The 16,770-nt window shown below is 37.7% G+C and overlaps 3 protein-coding genes across 17 annotated transcripts in view; 2 read left to right on the forward strand and 1 right to left on the reverse strand.

Moving 5' to 3' along the window:
* ppfia4 (PTPRF interacting protein alpha 4) overlaps positions 1–6,636 on the reverse strand; it is a 120,796-nt gene extending 114,160 nt beyond the window's left edge. For 7 of the 13 annotated variants that reach the window (XM_056269804.1, XM_056269803.1, XM_056269805.1 and 4 more), the window contains exon 1: positions 5,669–6,633. In XM_056269804.1, coding sequence (XP_056125779.1) covers positions 5,669–5,917 — 249 coding nt within the window. In that variant the 5' untranslated portion in view covers positions 5,918–6,633. Of the gene's footprint in view, positions 1–5,668 lie in introns of all 13 variants that reach the window. The other 6 variants (XM_056269807.1, XM_056269813.1, XM_056269812.1 and 3 more) reach the window with 3 other exon arrangements.
* Positions 6,637–7,380: 744 nt separating this feature from the next.
* tmem183a (transmembrane protein 183A) lies at positions 7,381–13,404 on the forward strand. Its single transcript, XM_056269836.1, has 8 exons — positions 7,381–7,598; positions 7,712–7,801; positions 9,257–9,421; positions 10,388–10,547; positions 10,979–11,159; positions 11,258–11,338; positions 11,425–11,580; positions 13,103–13,404. The coding sequence occupies exons 1-8, from the start codon at positions 7,535–7,537 to the stop codon at positions 13,286–13,288; spliced, it is 1,083 nt and encodes a 360-aa protein (XP_056125811.1). The 5' UTR covers positions 7,381–7,534; the 3' UTR covers positions 13,289–13,404.
* A 2,395-nt stretch (positions 13,405–15,799) lies between these two features.
* The window catches only part of tfeb (transcription factor EB), a 35,857-nt gene continuing 34,886 nt past the window's right edge, over positions 15,800–16,770 (forward strand). For all 3 annotated transcript variants that reach the window (XM_056269814.1, XM_056269817.1, XM_056269816.1), the window contains exon 1: positions 15,800–15,976. The gene's annotated coding sequence lies outside the window, so the exon portion shown is untranslated. The remainder of the gene's footprint in view (positions 15,977–16,770) is intronic.

Genomic DNA, 16,770 nt, shown 5'->3' on the forward strand with positions numbered 1-16,770 from the left:
ACACACACAAAAATTGCAGCAGAACAAAAATGATGTGAAGGGGCGGATCCAAATTTATTTTCCTTTCAATCAGCTGCAATAGAGACCATGAACCAGCAGATGACTAAAAAAAGTTCCAGTGCTAAATGCCTGAAATACTCTAATGCAGGGTGGTCCACTTTAAAAAGAAAAACACAACCAAACCATCTGAAATATACAAGCAGCATACATTAAACAAATTATTTATATATGTTGGACAGCCGACTAAAATATCAGTAAATCTACTTATAAAAAATTGTTAATATAAAAACAAAGAAACAAAAGTGAAATGTGTGCATGTGTGAGGTTAACTCAACAAATCGCCCGCAGCTGCTGAGGGAGGGTCCGGCAGCTCAGAGGTGTCATGCTGGAGATTACGGCAGCTGCCAAAAGCCATGTGATGCTGTTTTTACACCTGTGCTGGCACGGTACCAGCCTGCAATGGTGTGAGTTTAAGAAAACAAAGCCAGTACTGTTTCTTTTCTCATATTATAAACAAATGCAAACTGGATTTGTTGATTTGATGAAACATAATTACCAGTGTAATATCAGTGTATGGATTATACCAGCAAATATAAACAGCAATGGCATTTTCTGCATTTACATTTTAATCATTTAGCAGATGTTTTTTTTTTCTTTTTCAAAGCGACTTACAAATGAGGAAATGCATCATGCTTTTTCTATAATATTGGCCCAGCTGCCTAAAATGAAACTGTATGGAGGGTCGCACTGTTCTCTGAGAGTAGAGTGTAAATTTTCAGAGACTCTGCAAAACTGACACATCCTCCAATGAGGCAGTGATGAGAAAATAGCATTTATTGATCAGGCTCATCTATCACTGAGAGCTGGGGAATGCTGAGTCGCTCAATGAAGGGAGACGGAAAGCAGTTGTGTTGTCAGTGAAGCACAGCAAACTTTATTTCAGGGGTTAATAGGACGGAAGCGGTTCTGGGGTCTGTTATTTTAGAAAAATCCTTAAAGCATTAATGATTGTAAGGATTAAGATACTGCATGACACATCCATAAAAATCTGAGTGAAAACTAAGGCTAAGCAATATTGAAAATCTATGATATATTTGCTGAGATTCTGCTGACAATATTTTTTTATTTGGCCATTAAGTTTCCTAAAGACTATGCCATTACTTTATATTAAGTAACTTTTTTAACAACTTACTGACCCCCAACTTTTAATCAGTAGTGTGTATCACAATTTATTTTTCAGCTGCAAGATTTTTTTTTTTACAAATATGTCCCCTTGTATTTTCATTTGGGGAAAAAAGGAAAAAGAATCCATTATTTTTAATTCGATTTTTTTTTACTGTATTTTTCTTCTTGATTAAACATTTTGAATCTGCTTGGCTATACTGGATGTTTGGTTGAAAATGAAATGTTGGATCCTCTGATTGAAAGCAGTCATCCTTTGAAGCCATTAAACATCAAATTTCATCAAAAACCCTGACTGGCAACCATTTAAAAAGAAAAAGATATTAATCTAGCTTAAAACGGGAAAAGACATCAAAAGGCAGTTTTCATCAGATGCACAAGCACAAAGAAGCAGAAACGTCTCAACTCTCCCATGCAGGACTTCTCAGTATTCTCATGTCTCATACATACACTGCTACAGACCCCGCCACAGATCACACACAGTGCTAGGGTGATCAAATGGATCCCTTTTGCTATTTAGTACAGCTTATTATTCAAGGACTTCTTGGAACAACTGCTTGGTGGACAAATTAAACAATCCCACACTTGACCTCCATTCTACATGAATGAGCAGATGACTCAGGATTTAACTGCTCAACTCAAGAACCATCTCCACATGCCAGTTCCTCTAAACATCACTCAGATAAACAGGGTACAGAGCTCCTCCCCACAGCAGACAGAGACAGCCTGGCATTTCTCCCCACTCAGTGCATGGCGTTCGGCCAGTTCCCCAGCCCTCATACCCACTCCAGTTCTCCCTGATCTGAATGGACAAACACGTTTGATTGACGGCACTGCTGACAAGCCAACATCCCTGATAGACTATAATTCAAGAGTGAGAAGGAGGATGCTAACTCTGCACTGAGGTAAACCCCGTGAGTGCAGGACACATATATCTGTCAGCTGTCTTTGCCAGTTGTCTTAAAGATGACTCTGCAGAATCAAGTCTGTATACTGTTCATGTATCATCATCACCATCCTCAATACTGTCTTCATGCTCTGCATTAACAATACACTCATAATCAATAACACAGTGCCAATTAATTTCCAGGACCTACCTAAAGGATGTAAAGCACATCTTTGTGTTTGAAAACCTACTCGTAGTCGTACTAGCTGCTCAACAGCAATTACAGACCACCAACCAAAACAGAAGTGATCAACCATGGCAAGGTATAATTAGCTTTATACACTATGGACAGAAAGAAAGGTGGTGTGCACTAAACGACTATCAATGAAACAGTTTACTGCAGTATACAGTGGCCTATGAAATTACAATACAATGCACATGGGAGTTATTCGCTGAATCATAAAGAAATTAAATTGACAGAACTGATATTTTATCATTTATCATTATTGTTAAAAATGAAACACCAGCAATTATTTTACACTACGATTGTTTACGGTAAGATCGTTTAAAAGAACTATATCTCTTAAAATGTCATTTATTTCTGTGATGTCAAAGCTGAATTGTCAGCAGTCGTTACTGTCTTAAGTGTCACATGATCATTCATTCTAATATGCTGATTTGATACTTGAAAACAGTTGTGCTGCTAAATATTTTTGTGGAAACCATGATACTTTTTTTAAAGAACATCATTTATTTAAAAAAACAAAACATTGTAACATTATAAATGTCTTTACTGTCCCTTTTGCCACTAGTGCCTCAATAATGCTATAACCTCTCACACTTTTCATCCACAAAAGCATTCATTGCATGCTTCATCTCACCTTATAAATAAGACCTTTACTCCCAGAGACAGCCAATAAAATTAGAGCTTGCCAGGTCAAGAAAGTGCTAACAGTCTGAGGTCTGAGGTTACATGCCATTTGAGGATACTACAGTATGCAGCCAATAAGTTAAATCAGAGGGTTTAAGTGTAAACGTTGGCTGTTAACTAGATTAATTGGCCTTGTAGCAACAGTCTCACATACCCCAGAGCATCACATGAAAGGAGGCATTTTCCTTTGAACAGTCCTAGACATGCAAGCCGCAAGACAGGAAGTCCAATTTTCCTCTAGAGACAGAATGGTGATGCCTCTCTCAGCTACATATGCTGGTCCTGGTCTCTGTTTCCAGGGTTCAGTCACATCCTTTTAAAACTAGTTTGCAAGTAACAGTCTTAAAATCTTCCCATAGGAAGAGATTTCTTGATCCACCAATTAGCAGTCTGAATGAGCAGGGTGACGTAAACTGAGAAGTAAGCTGCTTTTGCATCACTTGTGTGAAAGACAAAATTAGAGGGAGGGAGACGGGGGAAGGAAGGGGACAGGATACTCAGATGAATCGATGTCACTTGTGTCCTTGGCGAATGACCAAAAAGAGCTATGTGATACAGAGAAAGATACACTAGAATATGCCCTCGTCATCTCTGCACCTCTGAAGCCTAACCTACCACCACCCTCATACACCTCACTAGGGGAAAAAGTAAATGCTTTTGATATGCATAATTGTAGGATTTGTCTTTAAATTATAACCTTGTTGCCATTATTTGACTGGGATGCATGCACAATCACAACCGCTGACATTTCTGGGACACAGATATTCAAGTAAATGATGCACCTTTGTGAAAACAAGTGTTTACCTGCCACCAGCAGTTCCCTATAATTCCCCTATAATTGTGTGGGTCCGAGAAGCTACTAAACAGAATGTACACAAAATGAATAATAGATCAGTTTTAGCTATTTTGCCAAAACAATTCATCTGGGAACATTTCTTCTGAGGACAATTATTGGTTCATATAACTACACATTTGCTAAAAATTTCCACCATAATACCATATTAATGGTCACTTAAGTCATAAACAATAAGGAAACCTTTAAAGCTTCAGTTCTCATTGCCATTTCCATTTAACTACATTGAAAGATCTTACAAAATCAAATCACCATTGTCTGTTAGATTTGAAGTTACTATATGTTAGTGTACACCTAAAAGTTAAAGGTAGGGTAGGCAATTTTGGAAAGGCTAGCAATAGCAAGCCCGCTTTGAAAGCATGAGTCCAAAGCCTCCCTTCAGAGTGTCTCCAAAGCCACGTCTCCTTCAAAACACATGAACGAACAGCTGAGTCTGCAAAGTGGCACGAGACGAGAGAAGGCGTTAAATTACCTCATGTCTCAAAGCACATAACAGTACAATGATAATGAACATAAACAACTTACAGATTCATTTTGGCGTTGATGGTGTTGACATAGAAATGCATAAATCCCAGTCTGGGTTGCCATCTCGCAATTACAGTTTGCCGTGAACGCAGCACAAGCGTGTTGTTTTGGTTCAGGAGGAACTGTAAAAGGCGGCTGCAGTTTTTTTGTGGCGCTTAGTGACTGTCTGTCCACAACTCTGCATATTATGGAAAGCACTGATGACGTGTGATGTCTGAGCGAGCAGGGTGCGTGGAGGTATGGAAAAACGTATGTTGACAGGCAGGTAGGACATCCTATAATTGCATTCGGACCGAATGCAATGATTGGACAAACATGTTTTGGTCCTGAGACTTCCTCAGAAGATACTGCATATGTACATATAATATGTATTATTGATTGCTATCAGGATGTGAAGAGAGTTCCAACCAGCAAAAAGTGTATAAAAAAATTGCCTATACTTACCATTAGCAATTATTGTTAAGCAGACACAGACATTTAAAATGTTTAGTCTCTTCTAGGAAAACAGATAATACTGATTACTCACTACTGGTAACTAAAAACAGGCCTACTGTAAGTTATGAGGTTTATATCGATAGTACATGCTTTTGTTGAAGCCATCATCCTGCATTATATCAACTTTTTTTTTTTTTTAAATAATCATGCTCAACAACAGAAATTTCTGGTACAAACATTTTTTTACATTGCCCATGATTCTGCAAAGAAATTTGCAAATCACACCAAAAGAACTCTTTAAGGCCCATCCACTCCCAAAAGCACTGTGATATAGGCTAGACATAATATGCAATCAGTACTATGACTATTAAGCTTCAAATCAAAGTTTGTAATGTTGTGATTAACCTCATAGTTGGTCCATGGCTTATAAGTATTAAACAAGGACATCCCTTAGGGAAAAACTTCCAGAACCAAGACCAAAAGTAGGCGGGCCGGGCTAAACAAAATGGGACGAGCCCTTTGGCATGTCCTGCCCCAACTTCATGTTTCCACAGGACATATGTCAACACTAGTCAAGCAATATCATGGGGTCTTTAAACACATCAATGGGCTGAAAGAAAAAACTATTTTGAACTCACTGGGCTAGTAACCATAGTTTCTTTCAAAATAGCTGCTACAGTTATTGTCAATTTGGGAACATAAAAATAGACGTTCAAATTAGCTTCTTGCACTGTTCGAAGATCTCACATTTAATTGTTTGCGGGTTTTACAGTAAAAAACAACAACACCATTTTAGCGTAAACTGGTCAATTATTACGCAACTTCCTGTGTACCTGTGTCAGGTGCGTGTGTTTACCTGCGGTAAGGCGGAGTTGAGCTGTCTCTGAAGCACGTCTCTCTCGTGAAGAACATCCTGGAGTTTGGTCTGCGACTGGATGAGGGTCTCCTGTGTCTCCCGTAAAGACTCCAGCAGCTTATCTCTCTCATCTAACATATTCACCATCAGCTGTTCAAAATTAGCCTCGGCATCCGTGCCGTTCTGAGAGCCTCTCTGGGAACTCACAGAGTCTCCTTCATTTATGGTCGGCATCACTTCGCACATCATATTGACAAATTAGAAATTGCTTTGATTTTTTTTTTTAATTCAGGATTGAGGTGCACTATTAATCTTTAGTGCCATTTAAATGCAGATTAATATCCATGTATTTTAAAATGCATCCTCTAATTTTACTAATTGCATCCCTGTCTGGATTCTTCACACACCTTGACCTCTCTGGTCCATGACTGTCGGCCTTTTCCGCTCAGACATTATCCACCTAGTTTGACTTGGGACTCAATGCATTTCGATGCACGCTCATCACAGCGCTCTCCACATGCATATTCCGATTTCAGCTTCTTGAACCTCGGCACCCTTCGCTTTAACATCCACCAGTTGCCATTAACCTTTCAGAAAACGTTGAAATTCGCGTCTGCCGCATCCTCCAGATCCATCTGCCACCATCATCATCATCTCCCTTCACGGCGAGCCGAGCGAAGCGCTCCTCCCTCTACGAGCTCATTCCCGCTTGCAACACAGCTATTCCGCTACCTCCACAAACATTCGCGCATGTTTTAAAATATGAATGCACCGACGCTTTGGTGGATGTAAAGGTTAAACGTCTCCCACGTCGTCGGCGAAAATCATATCCACCCGGCGTGGCTCTGTAAAGCTCGTGCAAACAGCGTAAAATCGGAGTTCCTCACATCAGCACCACGCGACTACATGACTGTCATGCACGAGACGCCAGTGTGAGAAATGTTGTCACGCGCAGCGCCCTCTGGCGGCAGGCAGGTGCATAGAAATGACGGACCTATCATGAAGTGTATAAAAATATATATATATATATATATATATAAACTAAAAAGGATTTTTGTAGCAAATCTCATATTTATAATATTGTTCTTAAATGTTATTCAGTATTTTATTCAATTTTGTTGCATTTTTGTGCATTGTTTAATTCACATTACTGGCATCAAGTTTAACTACAAGTAAATATATATATATATATATATATATATATATATTTTTTTTTTTTTTTTAAAGAACATTAAAACATGGTTTAGATTAAATAAAGTAAAAATAAAAGAAGAGAAAATTTGTTCAAAAAAAGAAAATATTTTTTTTTCTGGTTGATGTCAAACAGTTTTCATCAACACGATCAAATTATCTTGGTCAAATGTGTTAGGACCTACATGTGTGATGAAGAATCTCATGAATCGTATTAGAAATGCAGAATATAACAGGATTCCGTTTAAACTTCCTCCTAAAATGACTTTTCTCGAGGTTCAGTGGTCTTTTTAATGTTTAGTGACTCTCCAATGTATTTACTTCAAGAACTTTCAACAAGAAAAAAAAACAGCTGAGGTGACGTCATGGTTTTCCGGTTTTAAAAAAACGTACATATTTTTCTCTGAAGCCTGGGGTTATGAATATACACCGTCTGATTGGACGATTCATCTCACATATGATTTCTGCGTCCAATTAGCGTCCAGTCTTCGTCGTTTGCCCTCTGAGATCTCGCGAGAATGTACGCGACCTTGAGTGTCAGTTCCATAATGGCTGAAGATCCTGGAGGAGCTTTCTTTAATTTCACCCTCATTTTTATCGGGTTTTCGTTACCTCTGCTGGAAAGATGGCAGGGCACACAGCCTCGATAAACGGCCACAGACCCCCGCTCTCGTCATGCCCAAGAAAGGGAACCGAAAACGGCTGAAATTCAAAGCCGAGGATGTTTGCTCGGAGTCAGGTAATAATAGAGTGAGACGGGCTGATGATGTTATGATGTGTGTTGCGTATAATAGCCAAAGTCCACTTTAATGTCAACTTCATTTTTTGTATTCCTTCATCCTTTTCTCACAGTAACTGTGGCTGACTATGCCAACGCTGATCCAGCCATCGTGAAGTCAGGAAGAGTTAAAAAGGCTGTTGTTAATGCAATTGAAAAAGAAGGTAATTCAGAAATACTAAAGTAAAGTCACCATAAAATCATTGTAATCATGGCGGGACAGCCTGTCACTCATTTGAGATCATATCAATAGACTATGATCTATATAGTGCATTAGTGTCCGCCCACATTTTCAGTGGCGTTGGTTCCGGAAGTATTTTTTTTTCCCCCATTCATTTTTCTCATAGGACTTTAAAAAATGTCTTTGTTTAAGGATGAAACAAGCCAAACAGCTACGAGGTGAATCACAACATTACAATTTTATTTAGGTTTTAGTGAGGGAAAGAACTACAATCCCATGTACCATTGCAAAAAGCGTAAGCGAATTAAAAGCTACTTATTGAAACATGTTGATTAAATATGAAACAATGTATTTTAAGCGTATTGCAAAATACGCAATATGTCCTCAAATATTCAAGTATTTTGAAAGCCTCGATTACATCGATCTAATTGGTGGAATTTTCTGTACAGAATCATGGGTAATGTAGTTTTTCACCACAAATTCTGATGTTAAACACAATTGTTGAAATAATGCAGGCTGATGACTTTAACAAAAGCATATACCTGGGGTGGCCTACGTCCACAAAAAATTTGGACGAAACGCTCAATTCATATGGATTAGTTTTACGATCTCATTTTGAACTTTATGAAGCATCAAAGTGGTAGTTGCGTAGCTGTCAACGGAGGGACAGAAAGCTCTCATGTTTCATCAAAAAGATCTTCATTTGTGTTCTGAAGACGAACAAAGGTCTTACTGGTTTGGAACAACATGAGGGTAAGTAAATTATGACAGAATTTTAATTTTTGGGTTAACTATCCCTTTTATACACCTGCCTGTAATTTACAATTACAGCCTAATTAGCTGATTCAGGTGTGTTTGATTAACTGAAACTAAACTCTTGCCCGTTTACACGAAGGGAAGACGCAGATATTTCCCTGCGGTTTGGCCTCTCATTTACACGAAAACCCCGTTTTTATCACAGAAAACGATTATTTCTAAAAACTCCAGCCAAGGTGGAGATTTCTGATAACCGGTTATGTGTTGCCATGTCAACTGGGAGAAATGGGGTTTTAGGTTCTCAAACGTCACATTATGTGCCAGAAAATGCTTAACGTCATGTGAGCGCCCAATTTAGCATAGTTATGATGGCGCTCGATGGCGTATTTATGCGGGTTGATGTAAATGACAACTTTTTTGAAAACGATGTTGTGTGCACGATGTTATTATTGAAAAGGGAGGGGGGGAAATATTCGTTTCTCTAAATACCCGGCTATGTGTAAATGTGGCCTCTACTTCAGGATGATAAATCTCCAAAAGCTGGACTGAACCCCTCTAGTTTAGATTATTTAGAAGATGCTGCTATCCAGTATGTTGAGATTATCAGTATAAATTGCTATGATGACATTTGACACTTTAAGATTTAAAAAAAAAAAACATGGTGATCTTTATTCTTTTTCAGTGAAATTACTCTGTGGACTCGAGGCATCACAGGGTCCTGTGCAGGAGGTGCTCTCGTCTGCAGTCGGTGTGAGTAACGCAGTTCATGAGAGCAGTGACGAACTGGACTCAGAGGAAGGGGATGAAATCAAAGGGTCCAGCAAAAAGAAAAACAAAAGATGCAAAGGTAACCACTAGTGAGTTTTCTAATGCAGAGTTTCCCAAACTGGGGTTTATGAGGGAACTGAAGTGGGTTTGTGAGTTAATGAAAAGAAACTTACTAAAACACTCACCAAAAAAAAAAAAAATGAGTAGAGTAAATATTTTATTTCTTAACCTGCATGTCATGTGATTATTATTGTGGTTAGTTCACCCAAAAATTAAAATTCTTTCATTAATTACTCTCTCGTTCCAGACTTCGAAACACACAAGCATGCTTTGACTTGTTTACCATATTTAAGGGCTCTATGTACTGTATGTTCACTGATCAATTGTTAATATATGAATAAAAGCCTAAATTAAATTGGTTCATGATATGAAATACACCTCTTGATTCATTTGATGCTTCAAGAGAAGATTGTAAAAGAAATCTAGAGTTTTGGCTGAAAAGACCTTCAAAAGAGGGATATAAATATTTTAGGTTTCATTAACCTCTGTCGATCATCATGGCCTCCTAATCATCCCCATATATAATGATTGTCTCCTCTCCACCAGTAAGCTGGTGTGTGGTGGGCGTTCTGGTGCAATATGGCTGGTGGATGCTGCAAATTGGTGGTGGTTTTGTAGATAATTCCCCCTTATGTAAAGCGATTTGAGTGCCAGGAAAAACGTTATATAAATGTTATGAAATTATTATTATTATTATTAAAAATATCTTAATTTGTGTTCTGCAGATGAATGAAAGTCTAATGAGTTTGGAACAACACAAGGATGAGTAATTGACAGAATAAAAAAAAAATTGGTGAACTTATCCTTTAATTTTAAATATTAAATTAAAAGTTTAAATATTAACTTAAGGGGTACTTCTTTAATCTGTTATTTAGGTAAAAGTTTGGCTGACCAAAAGTTTGGGAATCCCTGTTCTAATGTATTCTGATATTATTCATTTTCTTGTTTGTTGAGATTAAGTAAACCCTGTTATTATGAATGTCAGAACACAGTGAAAACATAGATGGAGAGGAGTATCCCATTGATATTTGGCTTGTGCTTGCTGCATACATTCGTCCAGAAGACGTCTGCAGATTCTCTTTGATCTGCAAGAATGCGTGGACTGCCACATGCACTGCTGCATTTTGGAAAAGACTCTACAAAAGGTGGGCTGCCAAAAAATTGTATTTAACGTATTTATTAAAATTGCAACAGTCGGGTTAATCTTTAAATTAAAAATTTTATATTTCTCCTTAGTTTTTAATTGTATTGTTCACACAATGCTTCATGGGATTGTCCTTTTGTCCCTCATTAAAGCTGTTAAATGTGCACAGTCTTGTACCTTTGTCTTTTTGTAGTTTATGTTATGTTGATTCACCTCGTAGCTGTTGGTTTTTTTCTTCATGTCATAACTCTTTAACAAAGACTTTTTTTTATAATCCCTATGAGAAAAAGGAATGAAAAAGATACTTTCGGAACCAAGCTTGCTGAAAATGCATACGGGCACTGTTGTGCACTATTAGACATTTCTGTTTTCCCCATCCAGGGCATTTATGCATGACTAAATTCCCTCTTGATGTTTTTTACCTTTCCCCAGGCACTATAATCTTGATGCAGACCTCCCTGATCGCCTTCAGCCTGATTTTATCGCAAGGATGCATTGTCTTCGTGCCCGTGTGATTCGCTCGCTTTTTCACTTATATGAGCCCTTTAGCTCGCGTGTGTCCAAAAGCCCTCCTCTTCCTGAATCTACACCTACTACACTCCTCAATTCCAAGGTGTGTAGATGTACTTTCTCTTTTAAATGCTTCATTTTAATTTAATTTACCCATTTAATGTGAGGATTTTTCTGTTGATGCCTTTCTTGTTCCTATAGTGTTTATTGTTTTGGATCCACAAAGTTTCTGGAAGTAGGTCAGAGCCGATGTGGGAATTCAACTTCAAGTTTGTGAAACTGGTATGCCCACAACAACATTGTTTTAAAAGCAGAATATGAGATGATAGCATTGTTTTAATTCAATTTCATTGTATTTTAACTTTCAGCCAACCAAAGGTAAAAATGGATGTAGTATGGGTCTTCAGCTGCCCAAGCAGTATAAAGATGTTCACACTAATCCAGACTCAGACTGTTACCTACTGCGGGTCACTACCCTCAATTTCATTTTTACTTCTGTTGTGATGGGCATGACATTAACTTTGGTGAGTTATGAGATAATCTATTTAACATGTTATGATTATGTATATATAACATTGTTATAACAGGAGTAGGCAATACTATATATCTGTAATCCTTTTGCTTAATCTAATCATCAGATAATTAAAGGGTTAGTTCACCCAAAAATAAAAATTGTCATTTACTCACCCTCAAGTTGTTCCAAACCTGTATACATTTCTTTCTTCTGCTAAATGCAAGCAAGAAGAAATTTGGAAGAATATGTGTAACCAAACAGTTTATGGGCCCCATTGACTTCTGTAGTATCGCAAAAAATACTATGGAAGTTATTGGGGCCCATTAACTGTGACCTATCCCTTTAATGTTCTATATATTTTGAATGTGTGTAGTGAGTAAAATTTGCCCATAGAACATTCGGCATCTTCCAGCATCAGTTGTCACTTTAAAGCCATTCACAACTCCTCTCCCATAGTAAAGTGTCCATCAAATTCAAATGCGCACTTCAGAATAGGGCTGCACAATTAATCGAAATTAAACCGCACGTGATTTGGCAAAGGCTGCGATTTATTTTATGCGCAGCTTGTCAGTGCAGCACTGCTCTGTGATCAGTAGTAAAAGCTGCTCCATCTGAAAGCCAGAGGGCGCTCTCGCCCAGACACTTCAAATGTGCCCCCAGAAGTATGATAACGCACGTCATTCCAGGAAATCCCTATGGGCATCATACTATCGCTGTAGCTGAATAAACAGAAGATTGAAATGCTTTGATTTTTTTTAAATGTTGTCTTTTGTTGGACAAGAGGTTCATAAATGTTTGTTAAGATGTTTGACGTGTGTTGCTGTTTCAAATTCACGTTATAAGTGACTCAAACTCGCAGTGCTTTCAGATGGCGCAGCATTTACTACTGATCACAGAGCCGTACGTCACTGACAAGCTGCGCTGCCTGCGCATAACAAATAATCACAGCCTTTGCGATTTCATAATCGCAATAAGTCAAATCGGTTTAAGCGCGATTTCAGTTAATTGCGATTAATCGTCCAGCTCAATTTCAGAATATTGCCGGAAGTAGTAGGTCATCTGGGTTCTTTGGACCTACTGTTTATGAGTACTGTGAATTTGGGCATACAATTTAGTGTGTGAAAAGAAAAGTAGGGCAGTAGGTATATTCAGACTTGGGTATTTTTACTTGTTGTGCGTCTCCGAGAACACCATTTCTTAAGTTTTTTGTGTTTAGGTTTGGAACGACTGATAATCTGTTAAGTGTTTGATTGAATGATGATTTTTCTGGAGCCATTTACAAAGTCTGCAAATGTATGATTCCCTAAAAGTTGTGTGTAGTAAACTCCAGCCTTTAGTAATCTGCTCCATTATTTAAGCTGGATGTCACTTGATATTTGTAGTGTTGAATCTATAGCCTCAGAGGAACTTCATCATTATGCCTAGTGGTGAAGTTGCCACATTCATTTTTGCTGAAGTTTTTACTTGCATTTTCACAAGTCGTCATGCTGATGTCATAAATGACAATGAATCTTTCGCTCCTTGTCTTTCAGTTCAACATTAATGTGAGCACAGACATGAGGCACCACCGAGTGCGCCTGGAGTTCCAGGATTCACCAGTCATTCGAGGAAGGAAACTTAGGGGTGAACAGGGGGTGCAGGTAGTGCTGGACCCTGTCCACAGCGTGCGTCTCCTGGACTGGTGGCACCCTCAGTACCCCACATCTTCATTTAATTAGACTGATGAACTCCACCAACCTTCTGGATTATAGAAATATTGCAGAAGACAATTCTGGCCTGTTTCAACCAATCATAAAGTCCTGAGTCGGCTTGGCAGTCACTATTTGTTTTTCTGTTGATTTTTAGGCTTTGCGCTTGGTGTGCTGCTTTTATGGACTCTCTAGTTTGATCAGAAGTCCTAACTCAAGGTCTCAGGACATTGACATTGTAGGAGGAAATTGCCTTTTAATAATCTGGGTAGCTGCCATATTTAATTTGACATAAATGAAAACAAAGTGGGATGTCATGCTGTTAATTTTCAACCTGTTTTTTTTTTTTTTTTTTCACAAAAAAAAAATCTTGAATGATTGAGTTCCAAGTGCACAAATGTTCTTTCTGAATAGACTGTACTTGCCTCCCTCAGTTTTCGTGTATGGCAAAAAAAAAAATCAAATTAAATATGACATCTACATCAGAGGTACATGGTGTGCTTTTCTTTCCTTTGAAAGTGATTTAGTAATTCAGTACAGCATCAAGTCATCGTAACAGTTACATAGTCAGATTTACATGACTCTAATCTTGAATCATATGTGATTTATTTTTTATAGTTGGTTGTTTTTGTCTGTGGTTCTTTAGCATTCCCAAGATTCCCCCGAAATGTAGATTATTATTATTTTTTTTTTTTTTTTTTTTTTTTTCACCCTGTCTCTGCAAATTTGTGATTTGGTAAACTGGATGAACATTCAAATCTATCAAAAAAAAATTGTAGTGTTAAGAAAAATCTTCTAAGGCTGCGCTGGAAAGGTGTAGCTTAACCCATTTGAATAACTTTAGATTGGTGTTAGATTTAGGGAAGAAAAGCTGGCATTTCATGTATTCAGTGCTTTCTTTGGGGCCATTACGAGTTCAACTTTGCTACGGTGCATGATTGCCTAGTTAAAGTTGTTCTAATTGACTGCATTGGCGAGGGAGTTTCTAAGTGTTGTAGATATTAAAGTGTCTTGGTTAAAAGAATGATATTGTTTGTGATAAAAAAGAAGTTATTAAGCTTATAGATTAAATCAATGTTAAAATTTATTGCTATATTATAATCAAATATAGAAGTTTGTGAAGTAAATTCAGTTTCTTTTAAGCCTTGGAGCATTTTGTTTTAGACTGGAAAGTTGCGTCAGAGGGCACTGATGTTTTGCGCTATTAAATAAAATGAGCTGTAATCTGTTTTGTGGTTCTCTCCTGCATGGGAAAATATACTGACACCCGGTGGGCCAAGCTGAAACAACAGTGGCGTTTGTCTGCTTATGTTGCTCGTTTTTGATTGTAATACCACTGAATTACATACTGTATGATTACATACTTGCTGGAGTTAAGAACAGCTGTGGATCAAAACAAATGCTTGACAACTGAATGCTGCAATTACAATGAAGGTAATATCTTTGTAATGAGTGCGATGAGTCAGCTGCTCTGCCTCTGCTTTTATTTTTCATTCTGGCAAAATGTATTTGCACTAGTAACTGGCAGACTGTGCATATCACTTAATTTATAGACAATATAAGATTCTAAATAATAGCAGAACAACATTTGATCTTAATCTAGTTACATTTAGAATAATTATTTTAAAGTCCTCCTGTAGTCAATTTTATCCCTTAAAACTCAACTTTGATCACCAAAATTACATATTTAAACATCCTTTTCTTGTGAAAAATATTTCTTCATGCCTTAAAATATCTTGTTGAATGTAACTACACCCTTGCTTCGTTTAGTATACACGGAACCATGAATATGCAAATGAGCTCCGCCTCCACTCACAACAGTTTAGAGATCCACTCAGTCAACTTTACTGTAGTAAACGCTGCACAATGGCAAGTGGAAATACTATTTTAATTCAGCCATATCTGTTTGAACCAGAAACTGATTGGTAAGAGTGAATTATACATGCTTGTTTAAAAAGTCGATGTGTCAGAATGGTAATGCTTTTTATGTGTGTATGCCCCTGCTTCAGAGCATAATTAAAGATTGCTAAAGCACACACGTTGATGTGATTGGTTAGTAATTTGTGATGTAAGAAACACTGGTGAATTCAAACCGCAATTTTTCACTAAGTTTTAAGGAGAAAATACTCAATGCAATGGTGTTGACATGAATTTGCACATGGTTTGTCTTAAAGCATATTAAAAACATCACATAGATATATAAACAACATTAAAAACTTGGTTTTCACCACAGAGGTATTTAAATGTAATGTTTAATGCCATGAAATGAAAAAAAACTGCTCATAAACGTGCATAGAAAGTGACTATAATTGCTTTTATAAAATTAGTTTGGCACTGCCAAAGGTTTACATAATAAATACGCACACGCAGAGTTATGTTTACAGTCATCCTTTAACATTGTCCGAACTGAACGACATTTCCCACAATGCACTGTGCGCGCTGTGATTGGTGGATGCGGCTGTCACAAGTGCCTACAGGTGACTAGTGTACAGCGCTGTCACATCACAGCGCAGTGAGAAAACAAATCGCACATCACACAGGGGAGAGAGTGAGTGAGTTCTGCAGAAATTATAGAGAAGTTGTAAACGGTGCTCTTTCGCAGTTTCGCTTCCATACGAATGTAGAGGGAACTGATACCAGGTTGACTTGAAGTCTGCACAACTGCCGCTCCTTTCCAAAAAACTACGTCCCAACTTTGTACTTTCTGACCTTCAGCGGGTAAGTGATACAGCCCATTGCGCTCTTGTGTCTAAATAAGTCTGCCTCTCCTTGAGTTGCATTTATTTCCAGCTTATTCCATAGCGACAGTGTTTACATACATATTTTACATGTTAACAATAGGCAGAAACGCAGTTGGTGCGTATGCTTTTCGTTTTTTGAAAGTCATTGACTTTTGCTGGAGTGAAAAGTGACTCAAAACTGTATATTCATAAATATATGTATATTTCATCCTTGAAATGACTAGCTATGCCTTAAATTGAAGTTGTCTACGCTCCGTGACTTCTTTGTTTTTTTATTGAATATATAGGCTATTTATTTTCGATGCTGTTCACTAGGTCAAGTGTTTATATATTGACATAACGCATGGTTATTGCAAGTTGTATGTGCTTATATTGTTGGCACAGAGCCACACAGGCTACTGCTGATATCTGCATAAACTCTACAGCGTCTTATGTAATGCGAACAGCGCAGCGTGCGCGAACCACCACATATGCGTCCCCTATAAAAGTTTTGCTATTTACACATAATGTACAAATATAGCGCTCAAGTTATTTATAGGCAGCATAAGCAAGGCATCTGAATATACTTCCTAGTCTAACTGAGACCATGACAACTTCAGTGTGGCTATACAGATATTATCTATAATATATCAGAGAACACATTAAATGTTTATGCGCATGCATGCTAGTTTTCGGAGCTCCATATAGTGTCATTAAGCGTTTCTTACGAAAACGAGCATATTCTGAATAAACGTAGGCTACTCACAATCAAATTATTTTGCAAAGTTGTAT

The sequence above is a fragment of the Rhinichthys klamathensis genome, unplaced genomic scaffold, assembly GCF_029890125.1.
Source record: "Rhinichthys klamathensis goyatoka isolate OS25496 unplaced genomic scaffold, OSU_Roscu_1.1 h1tg000291l_1, whole genome shotgun sequence".
Lineage (NCBI taxonomy): Eukaryota > Metazoa > Chordata > Actinopteri > Cypriniformes > Leuciscidae > Rhinichthys > Rhinichthys klamathensis.